Here is a 27,770-nt window from a genome sequence, read left to right as displayed (position 1 = left end):
TGAAAATCATCATCCTTTCAAATCACTCAAACGATCAAAATGAAAATCATCACCCTTTCTAATCACTTAACAATTTGGAGAGGATGCTATTAGCTTCATTGCTGGCTCCGTGTTCTGTTTATATTGTGAGTAGCGTTTGGCTACCATCTAGGGCCCCATGAAACATTAAATTGGTCCAATGACTAACACCATTCAAGATCTTTTTCGTCTCATATGGTTGTTCACTTGTTCTGTACTGGTCCTTACCTTTACTAGGTATTACTTTTTTGCAATGTGCGCATCACCATCAGAGAGTACGCAACAGAAAGTGGGAAGAGTTGCCAAGAACGAGTGTCAATAGTCAATACTCTTGCTATCTACATTGGTTTCTTGTGAACTCTTTTCTACTTAGTGTTTTCGTAGGTGGTTGTCTGTAACTCTGTTTGTTTAAGTAGAAGGTCATGTTTGCATGCGCTGCACTTTGTGTGATTGACTGTCAATGAAAGCTTTCACATCACTGGCTCCATCGTTATTTTGTGTTTCCTCTAGTACTGATGTGTTAATGTCTGGTGACTGGTACTTTGCTGCACTTCACATAATTACATCAGGGATGGCAATCATCTCTGCTGGCTTTGTAAGTGCCATTAGCGTTATGGTATTGCACTAGGATGATTAGGTTTAACTAGAACGAGTAAATTCTCGAACTTCATTTTAGCCTGTTTGACACTTGCAAGCTGCTAATAGCCTAATATGCACTCGCCTATGCTAATAAACATTATTAAGCCCCGACTAGATTGGTGATGCCAACTTAGCAAATCGCAGTAAGTCAAAGTTACTAGTTTCAAGAACTAATAAATTTCGCTGATGGCACAAAAATTCTTCTACTGTAAAAAGATTTTGCTTGGTGTAACTTTGCACTCAAAACAATTACGAGTACTTCGTATGACAACAAAGTTCTTGTATAAACAATTCCCGGCACTTTTTTTCGTCAACGCTCTTGTGAAAAGTGTTGAACACTCCCTAATTATCTTAGGCCTACTTTTGTTTGAATATTTCGTAGTATTAAGTATGTGTTGGGATCACATTGGTTTAAATTAGATGACATAATTCACATAAATATAAACTTTCTAAATTAGGAATTGGTTAGGACGTATGTCCTTTTCTCAAGCAGTTAACCCTCTCTTTGATTACTTTGAGATTTATACAAGTGAGAAAAGTTATTTACCAAGATTCATGGTAATGCTTGATTATCCTCTAGTATCTCACTTTCTTCGCAAATTTCATTATCCCCGATTATCACATGTGGGGGGACTAGTATCGGGTGGTGAAAGGCTACACATACAATTGTTGTATGTGGTCCGTACATATAACCTTATTTTGCCATGTTTTTATTAGCTACAATAATAGGCTCATGTTTTATTAGAATTTAATTTATATTTGACTCCTAATTTTCTCCCTTTTTTTAATAATGTATCAAATTTCTAGTGGTGTTGTATGAGTGGGAATGAAAATTTATGATACGAGTTTCAAAGTTCGGAGATGAAATGACATTACCTTGAATTAATTATGATCGTTAATTTCCTTGCTATCATTCCTTTCAAAAAAAAAAAAATTATGATCGTTAATTTCCTTGCTAATTACATCCAAATTAATTTTACTATCGTCATATAGAAATCTGTGCTCTCATATAGGGTTGTGCCAAAATCAATTAAGGATGTGTCAAAATCAATTTCCCTATGAGAGGTGAAATCTATGATAATTCTCATCAATAGGTGATCGAGTCAAGTACTTGGTACAATGGTACTTGACTTAACTACTTGTTTGATTGATGACAAAATTTGAGAAAAGTAGATATTCATATCAAGTTGAAGAGTGCAATATGACATTATTTTGTTGGCAAATTTATGAAAAGTTGCACTACTTGAGGACGATCAACTTTTTGTAAAAAAACGTAGTAGACGAAGTTGGTTACCGAAGTCCATATGAAATATGAATAACAGAATAAGTGAATTTTCAATCAAACAGAATTTTCCGCTTTAGAAATGAGTATACTTGAGAAAACTTAATACTTTTACGAAATTTTAGTTCTTTATGTTCAACAAAACGAGCAAAGAGAACTATAAAAAATAAGAGCAAATTTATGTAGAGTACAATTATATACTTTATTACGAAGTATGTATTTATGTAGATTGTTACTTGTAATGTTAGATATTTATTTTCATAATATCAACTTTTTAAATTTTTAGAAGTACTTGAATATACTCTTTATTATTATTATTATTATTATTATTATTATTATTATTATTATTGTTATTATTATTATTACAATGGTAAGAAAAAAAAAACTAGGAAACCCTCCTCTTACGGGGAATTCCTAATGTGTTGGAAGAAAGGAAGGGAAATAAAGAACAATTATTACAGAGCCAGACCCAGACCCAATTGATATCTGATATCAACAAACTTTTGTTAATATCACCAGTTTTCTCTCTCCTCCCCTCACATGACCAATTTTTCTTTCTCTCTCCTCCATTCCCATGGCCACTACTTCCTTCTCTCTCCTCCATTCCCATGCCCAAGGTCGACCACATACGCGGATCTACACCGGCCCGTCGGCCGGCCAAAAAAACGATACCCTAATAGCAATTTATGAAAATTGGGGCCATACAAACCCTTTAGGGAAAGGGATTTGCTCGTACTAGTGGTGTTGCGGCGGTCGAATGTTGGTGTAGCGGCCTGTGGTGGTTGGCTTGGGTCGATTCGTAAAGGCTAGTGAAGCTAAAGGTGGTGATGTGGGTGGTAGCTAGTGGTGGTGCGGCGACCGTGTGGTGGTCGGCTGGGGTCGATTGGTGGTTGGCATGAGTCGATTCGTGATGGTAAAGGTGGTGTTGTGGGTGGTAGTAGAGGTTGCACGGTGGTGACAGAGGGGAGAGAAAAGGGGTGTGGTTGCTAAAATTACAATATTACCCTTGGTGTGGTAGCTAAATTTACAAAATTAGCCTTGATATTAACAAGTTTTGTTGATATCTGATATCAACTTGTATTTACTCATTATTACAAAAAACAATATTCATACTATCACTAACTAAATGACCAACATTTGCTATCCAGTCCGCTGCTTGAATTGCCTCCCGAAGATATGACAATGCTCCAGTTATCGAATTTGCCAAGAAGAGAACAAATGTCTTTAACAACATGATCAATTTGCTATGGTGTTAACCAAATGCTTTTAACGAAATTAATAGCTAAAAGATTATCACCTTCAATTATAATATATTTATAAGGCTGCCCAACGCGGCAACGCCCCAAGCCCAGAAACGGCCACCAAACATGTCATATGTTCTACGAGACCCCTGTTCAGTCACTCAGTCGATGCACCAAAGTACCAAACATCTCTGTACTTTCAATTGTTTTCATTCACGTAACTCATACCTGAGTAAAATTTCATACAGATTATTTTGGTAATTTTTCATAATAGGCTGATGAAGAAATGATACAAATTTGGTAGAGCTTACTCCAATAATTTACACTACATCCGTCTATATCTCTCCCATTAATTACGAAAACTTAATAACCCTTCTTTTTCTTTCACCCCTCATTTCTACTTTTATAGGGTGCCCAAATCAATAGGTCGTGCTAAATCGATAAAATGAAAGATACTTTTGTCACATGTTGATTTTTAAAACTTATTACAAGCTCTACTGTGAAAAAACATATTTATTTGAAATCTCGTTAGAATTCTTTCCATGTATATCTTAAATTTTTTTTTCCCTTACTTATTAATAATTAAAGATATTTAACGGTTAAATTTATAAATAGACAAACGTGATATAAACAACGTGTCAAGATGTCAACTAATTGAAAACGGAGGAAGTACATAAATTAATTTGACGGCTAATATAAAAACCCAATATTATAAATAGTCTCGTCTCTTGCACATGTAATGCAAGAAGTTCCATTTGTCGTACAAATTAATGCTATGTCATATATTAAGTAACTAGGCAACTACAGTTTCTAATTAATGCTAATTTCATTTTCAAATACTCACAAATCGTGTTAATTTTTGATTAGGTATAGTCTTTGTGGTCCATGCATAATGCATCTTATTAAGGTAGTGTGATAATTTCTTTGGGCTTTGAAATTTTGCACAAAAGTGCTACATACGTACGCAAATTAACTCAATATAAACTACACTTCTTCAAGACAAAGTAAGGGATGCAAAAATGTCATACCATATCATATACCTTTTTCTTGTTTGCTTTCTAGCTCATATTAGTTTCTAGAGAGAATATTATTGAATGAAAGAGACTATTCCGACGTTATTCTCCCTCGATCTAGTTCTTTTTCTTCGCGAAAAAGATTTAATACACGGGTGCACATACATACACGACGTGTGAGGGAATCAGAGATGGGGAGGAGTCCGTGTTGTGCAAAAGAAGGGATGAATAAGGGATCTTGGACCGCGATGGAGGACAATATTTTGAGTGAGTATATTAAGACACACGGCGAAGGAAGGTGGAGAAATCTTCCCAAAAGGGCAGGTAAGAAGATCGAATTTATTAAATCATATATATGAATCATAATTTGTATTTCTTGTAAGTTGTATAATTGTTCGATGCATTAGGAATTCCCTTCATGAGAAGGGGTTCCAAATTCTGTCCTTTTTCTTCTTACCTTCATATATATATAAAAAAAATAATGATACTAAATTTTATTTATATATGATGTAATTTGATAGGTTTGAAGCGATGTGGGAAGAGTTGTCGATTGCGTTGGTTGAACTATCTAAGGCCGGGTATTAAGAGAGGCAACATCTCCCCTGATGAGGAAGAACTCATCATAAGACTCCATAAACTTTTAGGAAATAGGTACATACAATTTTACACATTATTTTCTCTTCAATTTGCTTCCAATTATTTAAAAAAACTACTTGCTTATTACATAATATAATATAAATATCACCTACAATAATCTAGTCGATCCTTAATTCTAATCTCAATTAAGAAATGTTGATATAGAGATCAATTTGTGTTTTTTGTATATGCAAACTAAGGAAGAATAATCTAAAGTTTTATTTAAAAAAAAAAAAAAAAAATCTTCTGTCGAGACTAAACCCTAATAACTTATCTCATAATTCATAAATTTGTTATTTAAGAAAGCTTGCGTGATCCAAGTTATTAGGTTAGGATTTTTACTGTACTACCTCTGTTACATATTATATACAACTTTTAGGTATTATATATTTGTGAGATCTAAAAAATTTAAAAGTTGCACATAATATATAACGAAGGATGAAGTAGAATTTGTGAAAAACAGTATATTTTAATTGTTCAATTTTATACCAAAAACAAGTGTTCAATCTAATTACCCCTCTAATATGTATGTTGTAGGTGGTCATTGATTGCCGGAAGATTACCAGGTCGAACAGACAATGAAATCAAGAATTATTGGAATACCAGTTTGAGCAAGCGATTGAATCAACACAATACTAATCAAACCGCAAACCACAATCTAAAAAAACCTCGAAATGATGTGAAGAACAAGAAGAAGCTATTACCAACCATAGACGACGTACCTAAAATATCTACACAAACCATTGAGTCCAATGTAGTCCGAACCAAGGCAGTCCGGTGCACCAAAGTCTTCATCAACCCTCAACCACAACAGAAGATCATACGTGCTAACAAAACTACTAATGTCGCGGTTGATCAACAAACAAGCTCAATGAATTACAATGTGGAAAATTTTTGGGTTGATCATAATATTTCTTCACCAAGACTATTAGATGAAGAGTACAAAATGCCATCGGATTTAATGATGGATGTGTCTAACATGGGAGAATTTAATCTAATTTCGGAGCTTCTAAAATCCGATTTTTCGGATATTTGTGAGCTAAGTAATGAGTCTAGCAAAGTTGCTAGTGATTTATCACCTAGTTCTCCTGAAGAGCCTTTTGTGTTGTCTCAAGAATTGCTTGAAGATTGGCTTGGAAATCAATAACAAGTTATGTAACTAGATAAGTTAACTACTATGAGTACATGTTTTTGGACTCTTTCCTAAAATAGTAGTTTTATTCTTACTTTTCAACATTTTCATTCTCTTTAAAGATATTCTGACTGTTTCTTGCACTTGAGTACAAAGGTAAATCATGAACATTGAGAGAATATATATGTGTGCTATATATAACTTGATTCATAGAATTTTATAAAGTTTTGTTACAATATGCTTGAATAATATCTTGGTCTTTCTATTTATGTCTTCGATAGTTTATTAATTTATTGTTACAAAATTAAAGTTGCTTGCAAAATGCCGAGTGAAAGAATATAATTTGGAGTGGTCATGATCACCACTTGAGTATCATCTCAATATTTAATACGGATATTGGTAACACTTTTAAATAATATAAGCTACTTATGTGACATAAAGATATGGCCTTGGTATTGGCCTAGGCTTTATGTCCCTACCGCGCGACCAACCATTGGTTTAGACAAAATTAGAGAGACTCTATCCATCCTTTAAAAGGTATATTTCATCACTAGAAGTCATGGTTTGGTATATGCGATGTACGGTTATTTTGATATTTTTATACACTAGAGGTAATTCAAGTGTGCACTAGTTGTTATGCTCTAGTGTACATGATGCATTTTAGTTAATTGAATTAGCCAACATTATGTATAGGTTTGTAATAATTCATAAATTGCATACATAAAGTTTTATAAGTTAGTACTTTAGTACTAGATCAAACAATGTTTGAATGTTTGTAAAATATATATCATGATGGCATTGATGATATTGTTATTTACAAAAAATTATAATGAAGCATCTGCTTTTTACAATTATTCATCTACAAAATTAATTTACATCAATTTATTTCGTCTACGACATGAAACTTAAAAGAGCAACTACAAGTTTTAATTTGATCCATCATATATAATCTCATTTTTTAATCAATTTTAGAATACAGTAGGATTTTTCCATTCAAGAGGGTTTTCTTGTGGTTCTTTAATTTTTCCTTACCCTTTTTAAAAAGAACATAAATATGCTTAATAAGTAGTTTAAAGTATCAAGATAATCCCCTAAAAATAAAAGGGTACCAAGATAATGTGGAAAAATCCAAATTGATTGAAATCTGAAGTACTCCATAGTATGTAAAAAGAAGATTTTGCGAAAAAAAAATACATGTAAAGTCATTAGCTATTATAAGCTAAATTCATGCATTAGCCAGTAAAAACTTGTAAGGCATAATATTCCACACAACTATGTGAAATTTTTACCGTATACGCTTGTAACCTAAAAGTAGGGTTACTTTATTGGTTGAGAAAAAAATAAATCAAACTTCAAGTTGTACTCCGTAGTAAAAATAATTCATGCAGTTGCACATGAGCTAGGAACCAAAAATGGCATATTGATTAGTTGAATAGGTTTGAAATCTAGAATATAATCTACTTGTATTTGATTATGATCTTCGAATCTTGCACATTTTAAACAACTATTATCTTCAAGGCCATTAAGACATTATTGCTATTTAAAACAACAATTATCTTGAAGGCCATTAAGACATTATTTGGCTTATTGCTATAAAAAGGACTTGGTGTTGGCCTTACTTTATGGCCTAGCTTGTACCTTGTGGTGAAACTAATGCTCTTTAAAAATTAAAACCGAATTAGAAATGTGGTGCAGTTTTTTTCTAATATGGTTCGATGCGGTTTGAGAAATCCCAAAACCGAATTAATATGGTTTGGTTTCGGTTTTAAGATTTCCAAAACCAAAAACTGAAATCCAAACCGAATTATGGCCCGTATTCATATTATAACCTAACCCAAAACTAATTTCTACCCTACATATATAAAGTCAAAAAATAATAATACTTGCGTTTTTATTTATGTCCTAGAATGTGGCCGGTGTTGGAGTGAATGACCTAGATGGAACAAAAAGGAAGAGGATGAAATATTTCGGTGTGATTTGGTTTTCTTTTGAAAAATCGATTTTAAAACGATTTGGTTTGGTTCGGTTTCAATGGTAATATAGTGCGGTGTGGTTTGAAAAATCCCAAAACCGAATTAATGTGGTTTGGTTTTGGTTAGAGCTATAAAACACACGACGAACCAAACTTTCACCCCTACTTGTACCTATGTTACTTGCTTACCCTTACGCTGCACTAAAATATAAAACTAGTATAATTTCAAAGTAGTTTTAGCAAATATTGACCTGTTATAGGTAGCAGTTAGTGTTTTGATTTGGTCAAAACAGAAAACACTACTTAATACTCCATCCGTTTTTAAATACTTGCTCTATTTCTCCATGTGTAGTGTTTTAGGAGAAATTGGAGAAAATAATAAAATATAGAGATAATAGGATAGATAAAAGAATAAAAATTGGTAAAAAGCAAAAGTAGTGGAGAGAATTAGAGGATAGAGAATATGAAATTAATAAAATATGATTTAGGGTCTGTTCACATTTACTGAGTTGAACTGAACTGAACTGATTGGAGTTGAACTGAACTGATTGGAGTTGAACTGAACTGAATTGAGCTAAAATGAATATTTTGTGAGAGAGGGAAATTAGGAGCTAAACGGAACTGAACTGATTGGAGCTGAACTGAACTGAAATTAAGTAAATATGAACAGACCCTTATTGTGGGTTCACTAGGTGAGAAAAATTAATTAAATATTATATAAGCTTTACAAATAAGAAAATGGAACAAATATTCAAAAACAACTGAAAATTAAAAATGGAACAAGTATTAAAAACAGATGGGTAGTTGAAAAGCATATGACAACATAGTGGTACATAAGTGGTATAATTCTCAAACGTAAGTGAGCAGTGTTTGACAAAGTATAATCGTTAAAATTATGTTGTAATATCTCGAATACTAATACTATAAACCGACGACAACCGCTAATACCCACTAGAATAGGCTCAAAGTATCTAAACCGTAGTGAAATTGAAGATCGACATTCGAAATAGTTGCAAAATTCCTTCTTTGTTGCCTTGTTGGTGGCATGCACAGAATAAGGCCCTGTTTGATTCACCTTAATTTTGCTGAAATGAAATTATTTTTACTAAACTGACCTTATTTTTACTGAACTGAACTTAATTTTACTGAACTTAAATTATTTTTACAGAACTTAAATTATTTTTATTGAACTGAATTTTTTTTTTTACTGATTTTCTATTATAATTCTTCTTTAAGAAAACTAAATTTTACTGAACTGAACTTATTTTTACTGAACTGAAATTAATTTTACTGAACTGAAATTATTTTTTACTTAATATTATTTTTTTAAGGTGAATCAAACAGGGCCTAAGACTCAAAAAGTAACTTTCTGGTCAATATATAGCAATAATAACACATTTATGCTCCTTTATCTATATCTATTTGCACAATTGCAAGCTCAACTGGATCAGATGCCAAAATATGTTTATTTCAAATTTTCAATTATTTGGATTTGGAACTTCCTTTTTTGTCTCACCGCTTTACATCAAATATGTTAGATATTGTAAATCTCCTCTAACTAGAAAGTATTCGGCATTCCATTGATCAAAATATCAAATGTATGTAACCATGTGTATTAGTGTATCAGTGTATGTAGCCATGTAGGTAGGTGGTAGGTCGTTAAATAACATTCATTCATTAATAGTAGCAAAATAACGTTAGTCGTTAAATAACATTCATTGTCCTTTAAAATTGCAATTATCATACCAAACGAAAAAAATTAACGGTTAATAATAACATTACTTAATAAATAATCGTTATATATTGATATGTATCTTCCGGACATTAAAACATAGACAACTCAAGTAAAAAGAAAGCACGGTAGAACCACAAAGCTTAGGTTTCAAGATACAATCCTCGGGACAAGACCACATTAATCCTAGGAAAGAGAATTGGTATTCTTGAATAAAGATTCGAAGAACCCCATTATTCCCTCAGGTCGGAAAATTGGTCGGGGACAATGGGTATCGAAATATAACTATTTTTATTTTAGGGGTGGTAATGTAAAATAATTGAAAAAACAGGCGGTTAATTCTAAATATGATGTTTTGACTTTTGAGAGGTGATTTAACAAATTTCCATAATAATATTCAATAAGAAAAAAAACAATTTCCTTTCACCATAAATAAATTCATTTTAGCGAAAATAAATTCTCATAAAAAACATGCTTAAGGGTCTGTTTTCATTTACTGAACTCAACTGAGCTGAGTTGAAATGAATATTTTATGAAACAGGAAAATTAGGAGCTAAACTGAATTAAACTGAAATGATTGGAGTTGAACTGCACTGAGATAAACTGAACTGAACTGATTAGAGCTGAATTGAATTGAAATTAAGTAAATGTGAACAGACCTTTAAGTGAACAAAAACTTTAATGAAAGTCCCATTGATATTGTTATAAAACCATACTCCCTCCGTCCCTCAATTAAATGTCTACTCTTTTTTTTTTTTTTTTGAACGGATTAGATATCTACTTAATGACATCTAATCTTAAGTAGATATCTAATTAAGGGATGGAGAGGAATTAGGCAAATTTGGACTAAACCACTACTTTATGAGTAAACTTTACTTCGATTTTAATCATGGGTAAACTTTACTACCACTGAATTATCGCGAAGATCAACTTGTTTTTACCCACAAAAACTTGCTCATTCACTCATTGTATTCTCACGCCTCAATCTCTCCTCCGTTTAAGCGTATTCCAAATTCACCAATCTCCATTGAAGGCGCTTCTGAACTATTTCTCCTCAATTAAAACAGCTTTGAGGTGAGATGTTTTTTTTTTCTTCTTCTTTGTTTTAATTAATCGTTGAATATCACTTTCACAATCTAGGGTTTTTCGTTGATTTAACTGTCAATAATGTCAATTTAGGGTTTTTCTAAGGTAGATTATTAAACTTTTGGCAATAATTACTGAAGTTATGAAAGATCATAAGCAACTTTGTTGAAATTCTTGAGCGAGAAGAATTTCATGTGATTTTTGGAGCCTAATTTGATAATTGAGTCTAATTTAGTTGATTATGTGTTTCAAGATTTAATTTATTACCCTTCAATGGTAGGATGGAAGTATGACATTGAATATTTTCTTCTAAGGACGATTTTTGTCATAAACTATTTAATTTTTTATCTTGATTAGATGTCAATTTAAAGTGATTGATTGAATACTAATGAAATTACCCCATATTTTCTGTGTGTTCTTTGATGTTGTACTTTCACTTGACACTTTTCCAGTATCTCCTTATTTTTTGATGATTTTTTGTGGTGTTATCGTCTCCGTGTTCGTACTTGTGCATCCTAGCCGTGAACCCTCTATTTCCAAATGTACTGAGCGCATTTTTTGTTTGTTTGAAATTTAAGGGGTTTCTTATGCCGAATTCAAAGAGGTTCCAAGTTTGAATTTTGTGGCATGGAACTATGGATTAATGTTGCTATAGGATTCGATTGCACCCCTTATCTTTTTGTTCAATTTATGGATGGTATGAATTGATGTTTCAGAGTTCAGACTTCAGTATTGGGTAGGCAAGAGCAAGAAGCTTGCTTAGTGAAACTGTGGTGCTCGAAGGAAAAGCACTCGTGATTGCATTTACTTCCATCTATTTGCATTTTACCATGGGTGTGAAATGGTATGTGTTCATATACATTTCAATTCATTCCTTCTCTCTTTAAGTTGGGTTGGTCTGAAATCTGCGATTTTAGGGTGCTTCATTGGCACCCCAATGCAGGGAATACAGTGAACACTCAAATAATGAATGAAATCTCCCAGTGTGTTGAGAACTTGAATGGTGTCAAAGAAGGGAGGTGGAAATCTGTGCTCACCTTCTACAAGCCCATCACTCGAGGTCTATTTGTTATCCCTTTTTATTTCAATCAGTATTTATTGACGAAGCCCTAGTTAATCTCTGGGATGGCATTTTGGTAAATAAATCAACAACTTTATCCGGTCATCATCACTGTAGGACCCGCTTTTACTGAAAAAGTTGTTGATTTATTTACAAAATTGCCATGTGATAAACAAATTATGTGCATCTTAGAGATTAACTTGTATTTACCCGTATTTTTTCATAAAGTAGATTATCATTTTTGTTTAATCTAATACATGTTGATTTCCCATCAGATCAGGCGATGGCAGCCGAATATCCCCGTGATTATCTTGGTTTCTCAATTCCAGATCAACCCGACAAATATTACTTTATAATTCGTGGCCAGCGGATTGTTCTTGAAGCAGATTTAAGTATACAAACAATTATGGATAAGTTGCAATCATACAAGTCAAGGGTGTCCTTGAATTTTGAGGTTTGCTTCATAATTCTGTTCTTATTGGTGCTGGTAAAGTGGTAATTTGTTTGAAAGAAATATGAAAATTGTGATTGATGGACTAATGTGTAATTGACCTTATTGTTTTCTACCAAGACTATTCTTGTCATTGGCTAGGTGGAAATGTAAATTCTAAGGAGAGTACTAGTATTAACTATTAATGCTATGGAGATACTATGTGATTTCCTATGCGGTGGAAATTGCTATGTATTGCCTTTTTTTTTTTTTTTTTTTTTTTTTATATTTTTTTTATTTCTCCCTAGATATTTGTTACAAATTTATAAGATTGATGTACGTAGTATTAAAATTTGCAGGGTTTGTACTTACCTACAGGATTTATATGACCTTATTACCTGAAATATGGTAACTTAAGAAATTATCTATTTTAATAAATATCGCTTCACTGATAATTGTGCTGTCTGTTTCGTTTGAAATGTATATGTTGTCTAGGCTAAGGCCAATTTACTCATGTTGTCGACTGGAGTTTGTTACATATAGAATGCATCTATTTGCTTGATGTGTTACATAACTGTCTGGCTTTTTTCTTCTATCTAATGGTCTTGACTGCTTCTGAACTTGCTCTTTTACTGTGTGTGTGCAGGGAATCCAGTACCAGCTTGGGGACTTCCAAGTGAGAGTAGGAAAGGTTGCTCCTAGTCATTCTGAAACTATGCGAGGAATAGTCATGGAGGTATTTATTGCCATGAAAAATCAATCAATATATCTGATTTGTTCAGGATAAATCATTATCAGTATGCTAAGACTGTGAAATGTAATGTGTTTTAAAAAAAAAAGACTATGAAATGTAATTATGATGACTTGCTTCCTGTTCATTTGTAGATAAGCTGTTATTGTCTAAGAGGTAGTGCGTGAGATATTGTTTATTAGCCAAGTAAACTAAATTCTCCTCCGTTTTTTCATACAAGTTTCCTTGTGGAGTTTTAGGAGAATTGTATAGGATGCTTGAAATATTATGGCAGTGGGGCTTGTTGGAGAATTAAATTTTACTACGTTGAGAAGGTGTGTTTAATAACTTATTCAAAAGTAAAGAATGTGAGAATACTGAAAATGATGTTGGAGTATGTACCTTGAAGAGTGGAAATAATTTAAAATGTAGTTGTGGGGACCAAAGAAGAGTTGCTTACAAAGATGGGTGTCTTCCCATTTGTATTTGACTGGTTTCTAGATGCAAAATGACCTTAATCAAGTTTATAAAATGAGCTAATTGGAACAACCTTATAGTTTTACTAGGAAAGTGGCATAAGTTCATCATTTTGATTGTGCCTGGCAACTGGCATCATACTTTTGGTTCAAAGACTCAAAGTGCAATAAGCCAATGGCCCGGTTTGGTAGTAAGCTTATTGGGGGGTATATTAGCTTACTTGACTAACTTTAGCTGATTGACTAGTCAAACAAGCTAATACAAGTGTCTCGTAGTAAGCTTGTTGAAAGAGCTTATTCCACTAAATAAGCTCTTTTTGAAAAAGCTCATTTTAAGAGCTTTTTCAATTAGCTTATTCATTAATTATTGTGAAATGACACTTATAACCTCATTTAATTTAAAATCCTATCTAAACTACCTACCCCACAATTAGCTTATTGGTCATTTCACATACTCAATCACCTTTAAGCTATCAGCTATTTACCAAACACTTTTATATAATCAGTTAATACAATAAGTTGGTCAAATCAGTTAATAAAATCAGCTAGTCAAAATCAGCTAACTCAATCAGCTTTCAGCTTTCTCCCAAACAGGGCCAATATGTAAAGCTGGATAATTGGTAAGGACATAACCACAGATTGAACGATGTTTCTTCACTATTAAATAAAACCATGTGACTTTCGTCTACCAAAGGAGGTCCGAAAGAGGGAAAACAAGATGAATATTACGTATGTTTCCTAAATGTGTAAGTGGGATAAGTAACAATTTTTTGCTTTACTGTACTATACTCCCTTTGCTTGATCACTGCTGAGATGATACTTAATGCTTCAGATACACAACACCAACATAACCACTTTGTCATGTGCAGTAAACTAATTTTTTTCAGAAACTGATACTCCCTCCGTCCCTTTACTCCCTTATCAACATGCCTACTTTCCTTTTGGGGGTTTCAAGACTACATGCCTATTTTTATTTAAAGAATGTACTTTTTGACAATATTCCCACTTTTTGATGAGTTGTCATCAATTTTCTTTTTTTTTTTATTTTTTTTTTTTTGCTATTGACATCATTTTCCAACACTTTCTATCTCTTCAATAATTACCAATTACCTTTTCTTTTTCTCTATTTCTCTCTAACCCCACATGCACATTTGTACTTCCCAATCATGGGTTTTAAGGAATCTCTAATTTCCTTAATTCCCGTGAAAATTAGGAAATAGGCATGTAGATAAGGAACGGAGGGAGTATTTCTTAACTTGTGATGAAGTGTCATGCTATTTGTTTTACTTCGTATTTTTTACTAGATACAGAATTTCTTCAATCGAACAACACACAGAATGTGAATATTGCTTCTCTACAGTGAAAAGATCTTGTTTGAAATTTCTTCTCTTGAATCTGAAAAAGAAAAATAGGGTAAGCAGAAACAGTTGAGTATTTTCTACAGGCACTTTGTTATTCAGAATCCTGTCATGTGTGCCATTTCTCTGAACAATTTGAGCTTAATCCTACCACATCATCCTGGAAATGTCAGAAGTAATCAACTTATTTAATACTTAAAATTTTTCTTCATTTCTCAAAAGTAAGCTCCTGGTTATTGAATTTGTAGCTGTCCTTCATTATATTTACATGTTCCCCCGCCCTCCAGGGTTGTGCATTCTTTTATGGCTATGTTTCTTTTTTTGAGTTGTCCCTTTTTATTAGCTAAATTACCTGTATAGTTTTCTTATAAGTTTTGCGGTTTTGCTCCACTTCCAAGTCCCACCCACTCATTTTTTTTCTTGTACTTTCTGAATAAATAGATACATAAATAAAATCCGAAATGATACTTGCAGTGTGGTTTCAGCCTTTCAGGGTACCCCACACTTTATATGTCTTGAAATCTTGAAATAAACCAGTTTATCAATGATTTGTTTGTTTACTGATTGCTGAAGAATATGTAGTGATACTTGGGGTTTTTAGGTATGTTGATCTTTTGTTCTCTGCCATATTGTTTGACTATCTTCATTTGCCTCTGTTTTTACAGGTTGAGTATCTTCCAATTTCTTCTATTGAAAAATCCAGGCAAATCCTTCAGGACTTTGTGGATATTTGGAAAGATACATTGTCAAAGAGGTTGTTACCAGGTCATTTTATTCATATCGAACCCAACTTTGGAGAGTATGGCTTAACAGACCAGTATACCGCTGAACATACAGCAGTTCAGTATGCCACTGTCATGGCGCAACTGATTGCAACTGTGCAAACAACACAAGCAATCAGAAATTAAAACCTTTATTATTCTGTACATGTTATATTGTAACTATTGTTGTAGCAGATGTGGTTCCCCACCTTTAGATCCAGTTTTCTGTACTCCGTAGCTCGTTGCAATTCCTCACTTTTTATTTTCTTACCTCAAACTTCATGGTTTGCATTCTGATGAAACTATGAAGATATGCAGGCCCCCGGAGTTCAGGAGGTAAACAGACAAAAATGTGAGAATATGCTATATGATGATTGAAAAGGGGGTTTCTTTCTTGTGCCAATCTCCAGATTGTTGTCATATAAGTTTTTGCATGTATGCTAGTAAGATAAAGTATTTTTGTGAATGCTATGAATTTCTGATGAAATGATAATAGAGCGGAGCCTTGAAATTTTGAGCAAAAACATTGCATTTACTTTGTGTAGGAGACTCTTTGTTGTATCATTTGCAATTTTGGGCTTTCACCTTCCCGACTTCCTCCTTAAGATCAGGTTTCCAACCGTCAACCAATTTTATAGTTGATTTACTCAAGAAATTCTCCATAAATAAGATCATTACTTCTATATTAAGTACTCAAATTTCAAATAGTTTGCTAAAACCTCACCAATACTACTTATTAGAATTTGTTATATACACTCGGGTGTACTGAACACCCAATAACCCAAAATTAGTTTTTGCTCTTCATTTGATGATTAAATAATAAATAATCATCAAAATGAGAACAAGATACTTATCAATGTACGGTATACCCGGGTATATATAATAAGCTTTCCACATATATGTTGGTTAAATGCATCATCCTCTATAAGTTTATAAATAGCCTGTACTCCTCTATAAGTTTATAAATAGCCTGTACTCCTTATTTCCTTTGGAGATGTTGCTCTAATTCTTTGCCTACTCGAAGTGTCCTTGAGTATAGGCACCTGATTGATGATGCTCAGTGCCCCTGCTGTATGTCCGAGGGTGAGACTATCATCCATGCCATTGTTACTTGCCCTTGTGCTGCCCCGCTGTGGATAAAGAGTGGCTGTGGGGAGGCGGTAAATGTAGGGAATGTTACCTCGTTTGGTGATATTCTGCTTGGCTGGGCAAAGAATCTCTCCAAGGAGATCTACCAACGGAGTATTTTTTGGCTTGGTTTATCTGGTTCCGTCGCAATAAATGGATTTATGAGAACTCGTGGGAGCTTGATGACATTCTTCTGGGAAGACATAGCAGGTTGGTGGTTGATTTTGGAGAATATACTGAGAAAATTTACGGGGGTATTACTCCTTCTCCGATTACAGCGGGGAACAACATTTGGGCTCCTCCTCCTCAAGCTGCTGTGAAGATCAATGTTGATGCATCGTTAGCCGATGATGGTTGGGTTGGATTGGGCATGGTTGCTCGTGATTGGAAGGGGCAAGTTATCATGGCTGCTGTCCAAAGAGTGAGAGCCAGATGGGACCCGTTAGTGGCTGAAACTAAGGCTGCTTTGTTTGGTATCAAGAAGGCTAGAGCATTTGGTCTTACAGACATTATCCTTGAATCAGACTCGCTGACTTTGATTTCGAAGCTCAAGAAAATTTCATTCTCTTTCTCTGCTGCAGATTGTATCCTCGAGGATATAGTTTCGGTTAGCTCTTGTTTTTCTTCTATTTTTTGGTCTCATGTTAAACGGAATGGGAATTTTGTTGCCCACCATTTAGCTAGGTTAGTGCCTATGGGTAGTGAAGAATCTTGGGATAATCTCGTCCCTAATGAGATATTCCCGTATGTAAGGTCTGGTAGGCAGAGAGGATGGCCTAATATCGAGACCCAAAATTCCTTAAAGAACATGGCCAACTGTATTAGTCCAGTTAGACTTATATTAAAGGAAGCATTGAGCCAAGGAGACAGAAATCGTGGAATGGTTAGGGGCAGTAATAGGAAACAAGGCGAAATTCTTGGAGAATTTGATTTTTCTTTTTTTTTTTTAATTTTAGGATGCCCACTCGGTTCACTACATTCGGATCCGACTTGGGTAGCACACCTGACGTATGGTGGGTGAGTCTCACAACAAGAGTTTCTGCATACGGTGAGGCTTGAACCCGAGACCTCCCTTAAGCGACATCAAGTTGCTTTACTTGCTTACCACTTGACCCAACTGTTGTTGGTTTGGAGAATTTGATTATTCATAGCAACCAATAAAAACATTTCATTTCTTTAAAATTTCTTAGCGTTTTTCTTAGTTTTCCCTTAACTTAGTAGCCAAGCAATAGATTAGATTTAGTTAATATGTTCTGAACTCCGTCAGATCATTCCAATTGTATAAATGTGGAGGTAGTTTTCTCCTCTTGTAATGTGATTGTAGTCCTGACTTTATCCTTTATTTATTAGAAGGTATGTGCATCTATATTCTATATTCATTTGTTTATTTCCTTAATTTGATTCAATTCTTATTTTACTTCCTCAGGTAGTGAAATTTTATTCATTTTTAGTTTTTACGTTAACGAGGTTATCAGAATCTAATTAGTTTCAATAGGGGAAACCCTCTAATATCGTAAAATAAACACTACGAAAAACAGTCAAATTCAGGTTTGATTGGAAGATGAAGAGTTGTTTGAGTCTCGATATTGCACTTTTTCTTTTAATATACTTCGTAAAAAATACTAAAAACATCTTACATATAACCGATACAAGATTTGGTGTGTGAAAATGATATTTGAGAAAATAAATTGGTAAATGAGAAATTAATACTATATACTACCTCTGTTATATATTATTTACAACAATTTGACCTAAAGTACAGAGAAAAATGTATAATCGTTGCAAACAATATGTACTGACGGAGGTTGTAAATCACTATAACGCCGGACTGGCCCGATTAAGGATCTGTAATTGGCCAATCGTATAAATTCCTAGCCCATTTATATATTGACGAATCTAACCCATTTATAATTGGGGCAAGGTTAGGGGTTTTAACGGGGCTCCAACCCATTAAATTGCGCTCTTTCTCTCTCTGAGTTCTCCATTGAAGCACACTCAACATCGCACTTGACATTCTCCACTACAAACTATTCGTTCTCAGCAGCTTCTCAGGTAAGTTGTTAATGTATTGCATAACCCTTTAATGTTAGGATTGAACTGTGAAATTACTTTCACTATATGTTTGTTGGTGAGATAATTGGATTCTCTAAATGATGAATGATTAGTTATTTGGAATTTTCAAGTATTTGCAAAGCATTGATAACTTCTCAATTTGATAGCATTGTTATTTCTTTCAGCATAGTATATTTGATCGGTTATGTTGCGCGAATAGTGGGAGGTATATTTTTTTCAGTCTTAGGGAGTGGAGTGGCTACTGGGGTATGGTTTTTCTTCATCAATTTTCGGTTGCGTGTTTCCGACTTTGAGTCTCAGTATCCCGCGTAGTTTGGAGCGTTAGGAAGAGGATATTGGGATACAGATAGAATGAATTGATTGATGAAGGGTGAATCTTTACAATATATTATGTTAAATTTCATTGTACATTAGTAGTTATGGATAACAATGTCAATGGTGGACATCATACATTATGAATGAGCTTCTGATTTTGATGCAAAATCTTGGTTTTGAATTTGTTAAGTTTCATTGTACATGTAGTCTATAAGTATCTGTTATACAGGGAATTCGTCGCTAACCCAATTGTGGCTAACTCATGGATTTATCTTTGTAGTAGTTTACAATCGAATTGTGATGAATCCAGGATCATTTGACCAAAAACCAGCACCGCGAAAGGTTTACATCTCATTCTTTCATCACAAACACATTTATTGTTCCTAGGCTTTTCTATAATATGTGTCTTTCTCATTGTAGGTGAGATTTCAACCAAAAGCTCCAGTACGCAAAGCAACAAAAGCTGCTGTTGCAAAAACGTATGGTGTTATTGCTTTAGTAGTGTGGTTTTCGGGGGATGAACTCTGCAGTGTACATATATCCAATTAATGTCTTTTGTTTGCAGTGAAGTGATTGATGAAGCTGAAACTGCTGAGGCAAAGGAGTTAGTGCGACGTTTTCAGGTTTTGCTTATATCCATTGAACATCTATTTTCCCATCTTCTGTCATTGTTATATGTAAGCAAAATTTTCCTGTTCTAATCTATTGCTTTTCCTTCATAGGATGCCTTAACAGCGAAGCCTAAGATTAATAAAAAATGTGAGTTCTTTTTTCTGAGTCTTTACTCCTTGCTGCATCTAAGATATGAGCGTCAAGCACATGAGCATTATGATCAAGAATGCACAAGAGTACGAAAATTACCCATTTTATTGGTGAATCCTGAAAGCTGACAAATGTTGTTTAGTCAAGTTAGCATTAATATGTTGTTTACATTGATTTGACTCAATTTTTTTTCTTTTAAAAATATCCTCATGAGCTTTCTCTCCCCTCTTTTGGTAGGTAAGGACTAGGAGTGGACCCCTAATCTTCCAAGGCTTCATTAATGATTGGGTAAATTTTCTAAGGGACCATATTCTTTGATAGTCACTTGAGTTAAGCCCAACCCTACCAACCTGATACTCCTCATCACCAAGTAATAGGAGAGAAATACCACTAGGGATTGAATCATAATGGTTAACGGTGACCATAGACAAGTTAGCCTAATGTAATCAAGCTATCTGCTTATTGGCTGCCAGCTTATGCATGTTGTCGTCAAAACCTATCTTCATGCTTGATGTTAATCTACATTACTTCCCCTTATTGATGATCCCTGCATGGCTGCATGCATATTTGTTTGCTATTTGCCTATTTGGAGAGAAAATTCTTGCCTTTTTGAGATGATGGGGATAAATGTGAAGTGACATGGTTCTTAATCAATATTTTCAAATCTGTACGGAATCTTCTTTTTTTCTTTTTGATAACACCTGAAGTTTCCTCTTGGTTTTATGGTATGCAGCAGAACCTGTTCAACGAGTTGCATTTGGGTACGGATCATCAATCCCCAGTAATCAATTCAGTGCCTCCAATGGAAATAATTCTTGGAATCAAGGTATAGTGTTTTGGTGAGCAATAACTTTGATGATTTCACTGCTTAAACTCCTATGAACTTAAGAAATTTTTTGTAACCCAGATAAAGCTCAGTTTTCCAACCTGAGAGAGAACAAAGAATACAAAGAACCATGGGTAGGTTTTTTCATTAATGGGTCAAATTGGTCATTACCCTACTCATTTAATTTATTTGGTTTGTTCTGCCTTTTTCCTCTGAGTTGAACTTATTGAACCGTAATTGATTATGTACATGCTTTCACAGAATTATTACAGCTATTATCCTGTAACTCTTCCTCTTCGAAGGCCTTATTCTGGAAATCCAGGTATGTCAAGGCATATTACATATTTTTGTTAGTGATTTTGAGTACCATCAATTTGTGGCTCAATGTAATTTGTTTTAAGTCATATATGCAAGCATAACAGATGAAATTAGCCTTTTAATTTTATTTTTAAAAATTTTCAATTTTTCCTTGCTTTCAGATATCCTTAATGAAGAAGAATTTGGGCAATTGTCTACTTTTGGTGAAAATATGTCCAACCCAGCGATGGAGCTTGGCCTTATGGTGAGTATTATAAATAGCTCCACGTGATGTGAATTTATGACAATAGAGTTCCAGATTGCATAATGTATCTGAACTTGTTCATGGCAGGAGGAAGATTCTGAGCCTAGGATGATGTTTTTTCAGCTACCAACGACTATCCCGATGACAAAACAAACTTCAGCTGCAGGCCAAGATTCAACCAGCAGCTCCAAACCACCAAGTGGCTCAAACCCCGTAGAGAAGGCTGCTGGATTAAAAGATTTACAAGCAGGTATCATGGGAAAAATGCTGATTTACAAAAGTGGTGCTGTGAAGCTTAAGCTTGGAGATACCCTTTATGATGTAAGTGCAAATTTTAAAAGGCTGTAATATGAGTCTAACCTATACTGGCTAGAAAGATAAAAAAATGAGATGGTATATTTTGAGTGGTTGAATTGGTTGCGTGATGCCTTTGACTTCAATTGGATTGTACAACTTTAACATCCCTTTTGTTGCCTTTACTCTTTACATCATGTATAACAACATATGATTGCTATGACAACCACTCAATGCACAAGGCTTCTATGGCTTCTACCATAGTTGATTTACCTGATGTTATACAGCCATAGATATACCCTCCCCTGAAAACTCAACAGTTGACCTACAAGGACAAAAGAGCAAGTTATTTCCTTTAGCCTTCTTAAAACAATTCATTATATTGCCCACTAGCAACTCTCACAACTCTGTCTATTTGGATTGGACTGTTCTATATGTAAGTTAAAATATCTTGGAATGTAAAGATTGCCTATTTGCCTACATTTGCTGAATTGTGATTGTTCTATTTCTTTGCTGTAGGGAATTTCCCTATCCCCCTCTAATTTCCCAATAGTTTTCACTGCATTGACATCCCATTTTTATGGTTAAACTTTTTGCTGCAGGCAAGCCTTGGTTCAGATTGTACATTTGCCCAGGATGTTGTGGCTATTAATTCTGCGGAGAAGCATTGCTGTGTTGTTGGGGAGCTCAATAAGCGTGCTATTCTAACTCCTGATGTGGACTCTATTTTGGATAAATTTGCTGACTTGGGTTGCTAATGGTTAAGCTTTAAGATACGGAGTACTTAGATTTGATAGTCTACAGAAAAGAGAATATACAGTCTAAACGCGAGGCTCTATAGAAGTCTGCTTTCCATACCTTATAATTCCTTCAATGATAGTTACCAAAAAAAATAAGCCATTTTTAGAACCTGTCAATGAAAGGGAGAGGTTCCTTTTACTCATTTTTTTTTTTTTTCCTCTGGAAAGTGTACCTAACATCATTTAAAGCCATCTGTGCTTGAAATGATGTAAAATTTTGACATCATTCGTAAAAAAAGATAATGATTGAATGAATATTTTCACTTTTTTTTTTTTATTTTTTTTTTTTATGTGAAGTTTCTTGCTATAAATTTTGATTTCCAAATTAAGACTCTTATGCTAGACTTGTAAAATGGTTCTGTTCCTTGACTATATAGCAATGTGTAGATGCAGTTAACTCAGTTGTTACGTTGTACTACATTACTGTGATATCGTTGATGTGATTATAGCAAAATTAATGAGAACAAAGAATGAGTCTTATCACTCATTGAGTCTTCACCAAAATAACCATGAGTGTACACATTTGTGGCTTGTTTCATTCATAATGCTGCATTTCTTTCACTTCTTCCTTTGTTGGTTGCACTGGTCTTTGTAAATCCTTGAATGTAATAGTTTTTTTTTTTTTTTTTTTTTTTTTTTCATTTTAATATATAAGAAAGAAATTTTTTAATAAATATGTATCCCCCTAATTTCTCACTTAACTACAACTACTATAATCTAATAACTCATACTATATAATTTTTTTTTTCTTTGATACTATCAAAATCAACTTCCTACATTTGAAAAAAAAAGACTTGTATTATTCCGTATATAGCACGGGTACACTCTAGTTCTTTAGATATAAAAGTAAGATTATGACAACACCAAAGCACTAGTATACACATGGTAGGAGATTTATAACAAAGTTGCAGCTTGTTTAATGAGCATGGTAAGGATGCATTATTATATGAGCTCCATGCTGCGGTTGAAGCATCATAACAGTGTGGGGAGCATGACTGTAGGATGGGGAGAGCTGAAAGGAGAAGTTCTGTAGAATCATAGATAAAGCCACCTTAGCTTCAACAAGAGCAAAAGTTTGACCAACACAAGTCCTTGGACCAAATCCAAAGGGGAAGAACGCGAGTTGCTCTTTGGATGCTTTTGAAACTCCCTCAGAAAATCTCTCTGGGTTGAACTCATCTACATCGTCTCCCCAGATATCAGGGTCGTGATGGATAAGTAGTGTCGGAAGTGTAATATCAACTCCTGCAGGGATGACGAAGTCTCCAAGTTTGGTTTCTTTGTAAGTATGCTGGTATTGAGCAATGACAGGTGAGTATAGTCTTAGAACCTCCTGAAGTATCATATTAACCTAAAAACCAGAGATGAAAATATTCTTAAACCACTTTTATGTCTTACAGATCATAAAGTTTAGAGCATTATTTCTTCAAGTGGTGGCATTTGTTATATTTTGTAATTCACATAACTCTTAGAACTGAAATACAATTTGATAAGACAAACTTACTGTCCTGAGGTAAGTAGTTGCTTCAAAATCAATTGAGTTTTTCCCACAAACTCCTATGACTTCTTTTCTCGCTTTCTCTTGCCAATCTGGATGCATAGCTAATACTATCATAGCCCAATTAAGTAAGCTGGCGGTTGTTTCTTGGCCAGCTAAGTAGAATTGCTTGCACTCTTCAATCACTTCCTCTGTTGTTAACCCGCCATGTTTCAGAATTGTAGCATTTTCTGCTTCATTGCTGTGTTGATTAGACAGCAGAAGCAAGCCTAGCAAGTCATCCGCCTTTGATTCTCCTGCTTTGACAGCACTCTCCTTTTTCCTGATCACATCTGTGAGCATTGATGTGATCATCTTGCTCAATTCTTTTCTCCTCCGATTCTTTTTAGTAGGAATACATCTGCAGGAAATTTAATCCTGTTTTATCATGAACTGTTCTCCCCTTACACTAACTTACAGAAGCACTAATATGATATACCTGAGACCAGGAATGTACAACGTCTGCATTGCTTCGATCACAAGATTCAAAAGCTCCTTCTGAATCTCAAAAATGTGTCTCCCTTCTGCATAGTTGCTCCCAAAAGCTGTCCTCGAAATTACATCTGCTGTCAGATTCTGAAACTCAGGCCAGATGTCGACTTCACAACTTCCCTCAGCACCAGCCAAGTTCTTCCATTTCTCGATGAACTCACCACAAGCAGCAGCCATATCAGGCACCATGTTCTAAATTAAACCAATATATGACAGAATCAGACTTCTGAAGCAAAAAATTGGAATAACAGAATTACGGAACATACCTTTAGCCTCTCTATATGGAAAGCAGGGTTGATGATCCTTCTGTGTTTTGTCCACTTTTCACCTTCCAAAGTCGTAAGACCCTTAGTTAGGACTAAGAGTTGTGGGTCTATGTATGGCTTTTCAAAATGACCTTCCTTGTTACTTAACACTTGTTTCATCATCTCCGCGTCCTTGATAATCAGCCTCGGTGTTGAGCCTGCCCAGCACATGGCTACCTTCCCTGTTTTCATAAAACATGTTCAATCCCAATCTTATACTGAACTGATTGTTTTACAGCAAATTTCAACTGTTCGCCACAAATTTTATGTAATCAGTTCCATTTAACTTACAACCAATATAGGCCAATAGGCGGGTGGCGGGTGTATATATACATATGTATCTGCAGGTGGTAGTTTACTAGTTTGGCTATACTAAAATTAGAAAGAGTCAAAGAAGTTGGTTCTCACAAAATTATGGATGAAATGCTAGATTATACCTGGTCTCTGAAAGGTTGACTCTTTACTTTGCAAGTAATGATATTAAAACAAAGAATAATATAAGTAATGACACAAACATAGACTTAAACAAGGATTCGAACCCATCAAATTTCTTTGGATCGTAGAATTGTAAGATCCTAAATTTTGTACGATAGTTGTAACAACTCACATATTATATTGTCATTCTTAGAAAGATTAACAAGTTGGATAGACACAACTCACACAAAGTCACATACATGATACATACCATACTTCTGGGATATACTATGAGTGAAAGGATCGACACGAGCTGCGATCTGATGGTTAAGGTTGGCTGGTTTGGACCAAGCATCCTCTACTTGCTTCACCCATTCTTTCATGTCTCCAGTCAAGAAAGTGTAAGGGGTGCCTTTTATGCCTTGTTGCTTTAGTTTCTTTTCCAACCATTTTGGCTTCCACCAAAGTGAATATAATACTTTAGTAAGAGAATATAGAACCAAAAATATTATAGGGGTGATGAGGATTAGTATTAAAGGATCCATTTTCTGATGAAAATAAACAGTTTGTTGTAGATATAATTCTATTTAGAATTTGGATTGAATTTATAATCTTCAAGATCATGTAATAATATTACAAGTATATTTTACTATAGATTATTTTAACATTATAATAGTTAACATAATCTTGGAGGAGAAGTTAGCTACTTTGACAAGTTATTGCAAGTCTAGATATGTTTGTAGCTTTTGGTAAGTTTAGGACTTATAATAATTTGTTTATTACTTCCTATGTTTGTGTGTTGAATTTTGACTTTGTTGAGCTAGTACACTGAACAAATATATTTAATTGTATGTTGCATTCAAGCAAATTCTTGAAGAACAAGTTGGCTCTTTTGACAAGTTATTATTCCAATGTTCCTTTCGGCGTTTAAATTTGTTTTAATATCTGTATTATATAAGCCAAAGGAGAGGCTATGTAGTCTTCCTAAAAAGACTTTAATACCCCTATATATATACTAAAAAGCGTTTAAAAATAATTCTATTTTTTAAATTGATTCAATTAATTTACAAAAATTATTCATTCATAATTATTAATCAATTATGTCTTTAATTGATTCAATCAATTAATTATAATAATTAATCAATTGACCTGATAAGATTATGTCATTATTGTCATGATTTATGCCATCATCTTATCACAATAAATTAATTTCTTAAGTATTTAAATAATTTCATCAATTCCACAATCAATGAATTTAACAATTCAATCAACCTATAAAATCAATTCACGGTTTTCCTATAATAGTAGAATTATACTCTCCAGTAATCAATCTACTTACTCATCTACAGTACAATAATTACCTCATCGATTTCTAAAAATTTCCTATATATATATATAAATATGAATTCACGCATTTGATGAATATAAAATATGCTAATTTTCACTTCTTTTATTTACTCTTTCAAACTTCCTTTTCTCATGATCAGTGAACACCATGCCAAAAAAAACCCATCACCACGTCGCATACAACACAATACTCATCATCACCTTTTGTGTCGACCTTGCTCTCGTAATCTGATTCATTTTCTGTCCTATTCGTAGAATTTTACTTTTGTACCCAATTTATAGCTATTTTATTTTTATTTTTTTTAAAAACATATTTGTTGTGTTTTTATAGTTTAGGGTAGAGGTGTCAATTCGGATAATCGAATGGAGTTTGGGTCGGGTCTATTGGGGTCGGGTCTGTTCGGGTCGGATATGTTCGGATCAAAATTATCCTTTTAGCTCGGATCGGGTCAAATTCGGGTCGGGACAAATTCGGGTCATGGTCTATCGAGTCCAGGTCGGATACGGGTCGGGTCAACTTCAGATCGATTCACTTTCGGTTCGGATATATTTGGATCGGGTTTAAAACGGGTTTAGCCGGGTAACTTCGAGTCGGATGAATTTGGGTCGGGTTGATTTCGGTTCGGATGATTTCGGTTCGGTCAAGTTCGGTTCGGTCAATTTCGGTTCAATTCCTTTTTGTGTTTGGCTGGATTTTGGTCGAGTTGACCAAATTCATATCCAAATAAGGTTATTTTGAAACTAGAGATATTGTTTAGTTTTTACCTTATTATTGGGTCAATATGATTATTAATTACGAAGCACGAAGTTTTAGTTTTCTCATTTGATCAAGTTATGTGTAATTTTTATCTTTGAGGAAAATTGAGATTGAATAATTATCGATGACTTATCCCCTATATAAGTGAGAAGTGAGACCGAGCTAGTGATATATTGACGAACAATATATCCTTTAAAACTTTATTTATTTTGCTTTCATAATTGTTTCTTATAGGTTGCATCAGACTAGTAGTAATGTGATGATATAATTGGTTGTAGGTGTTAGAGAAAAGAATTATTAGTTCATAAAATATAACAGAATTGGAGGAATTCATTAAAAATGACAATGGGCTTTAGGCAGCATTTAACTAGAGCTTTACAAGCAAATCAATTAACTCCCGCTTAATGTTTAGGTTTATTAGCTCTTGTGGCATTTTATAAAGCTTAGAAAGTAAATTAATATAATTGATATGTACATGAAGTAAACTTAAGACTCCGGATTATTTCTTTGTAGTAAAAAAGTTAACTTATTAATAATTAGTAAATATATAGTATAAGAACTTGAATAAAAAAAGTAAATAATTAATTATGAC

The 27,770-nt window shown here is 33.9% G+C and overlaps 4 protein-coding genes across 5 annotated transcripts; 3 read left to right on the top strand and 1 right to left on the bottom strand.

Moving 5' to 3' along the window:
* Positions 1-4,283: 4,283 nt before the first annotated feature.
* On the top strand, positions 4,284-5,976 carry LOC145634543 (transcription factor MYB1-like). The gene is made up of 3 exons (XM_081685966.1): positions 4,284-4,517; positions 4,715-4,844; positions 5,367-5,976. The coding sequence occupies exons 1-3, from the start codon at positions 4,385-4,387 to the stop codon at positions 5,974-5,976; spliced, it is 873 nt and encodes a 290-aa protein (XP_081542092.1). The 5' UTR covers positions 4,284-4,384.
* A 4,590-nt stretch (positions 5,977-10,566) lies between these two features.
* On the top strand, positions 10,567-15,962 carry LOC145634542 (mediator of RNA polymerase II transcription subunit 20a-like). Its single transcript, XM_081685965.1, has 6 exons — positions 10,567-10,739; positions 11,468-11,595; positions 11,669-11,811; positions 12,087-12,265; positions 12,888-12,977; positions 15,471-15,962. Exons 2-6 carry the CDS (start codon positions 11,582-11,584, stop codon positions 15,711-15,713), a joined length of 669 nt encoding a protein of 222 aa, XP_081542091.1. The 5' UTR covers positions 10,567-10,739; positions 11,468-11,581; the 3' UTR covers positions 15,714-15,962.
* A 2,664-nt stretch (positions 15,963-18,626) lies between these two features.
* LOC145634541 (uncharacterized) lies at positions 18,627-22,589 on the top strand. Of its 2 annotated transcripts, none has more exons than XM_081685963.1 (11): positions 18,627-18,746; positions 19,363-19,424; positions 19,503-19,561; positions 19,648-19,705; positions 19,805-19,841; positions 20,578-20,670; positions 20,752-20,804; positions 20,932-20,992; positions 21,150-21,232; positions 21,320-21,553; positions 22,129-22,589. In XM_081685963.1, the coding sequence occupies exons 2-11, from the start codon at positions 19,383-19,385 to the stop codon at positions 22,282-22,284; spliced, it is 876 nt and encodes a 291-aa protein (XP_081542089.1). In that variant the 5' UTR covers positions 18,627-18,746; positions 19,363-19,382; the 3' UTR covers positions 22,285-22,589. The 2 variants fall into 2 exon arrangements, with proteins under 2 accessions (XP_081542089.1, XP_081542090.1); XM_081685964.1 differs by having other exon boundaries at positions 18,666-18,746; positions 19,366-19,424.
* A 515-nt stretch (positions 22,590-23,104) lies between these two features.
* On the bottom strand, positions 23,105-25,653 carry LOC145634540 (cytochrome P450 CYP72A616-like). The gene is made up of 5 exons (XM_081685961.1): positions 25,346-25,653; positions 24,622-24,842; positions 24,303-24,547; positions 23,831-24,224; positions 23,105-23,677 (listed from the first exon to the last, which is right to left on the bottom strand). Exons 1-5 carry the CDS (start codon positions 25,617-25,619, stop codon positions 23,243-23,245), a joined length of 1,569 nt encoding a protein of 522 aa, XP_081542087.1. The 5' UTR covers positions 25,620-25,653; the 3' UTR covers positions 23,105-23,242.
* Positions 25,654-27,770: the final 2,117 nt, after the last annotated feature.

The sequence above is a fragment of the Chenopodium album genome, chromosome 6 (genome assembly GCF_948465745.1).
Source record: "Chenopodium album chromosome 6, dcCheAlbu1.1, whole genome shotgun sequence".
Lineage (NCBI taxonomy): Eukaryota > Viridiplantae > Streptophyta > Magnoliopsida > Caryophyllales > Amaranthaceae > Chenopodium > Chenopodium album.
Note: the sequence above shows the minus strand (reverse complement) of the source record. Positions and strands in the feature narration are given on the sequence as shown.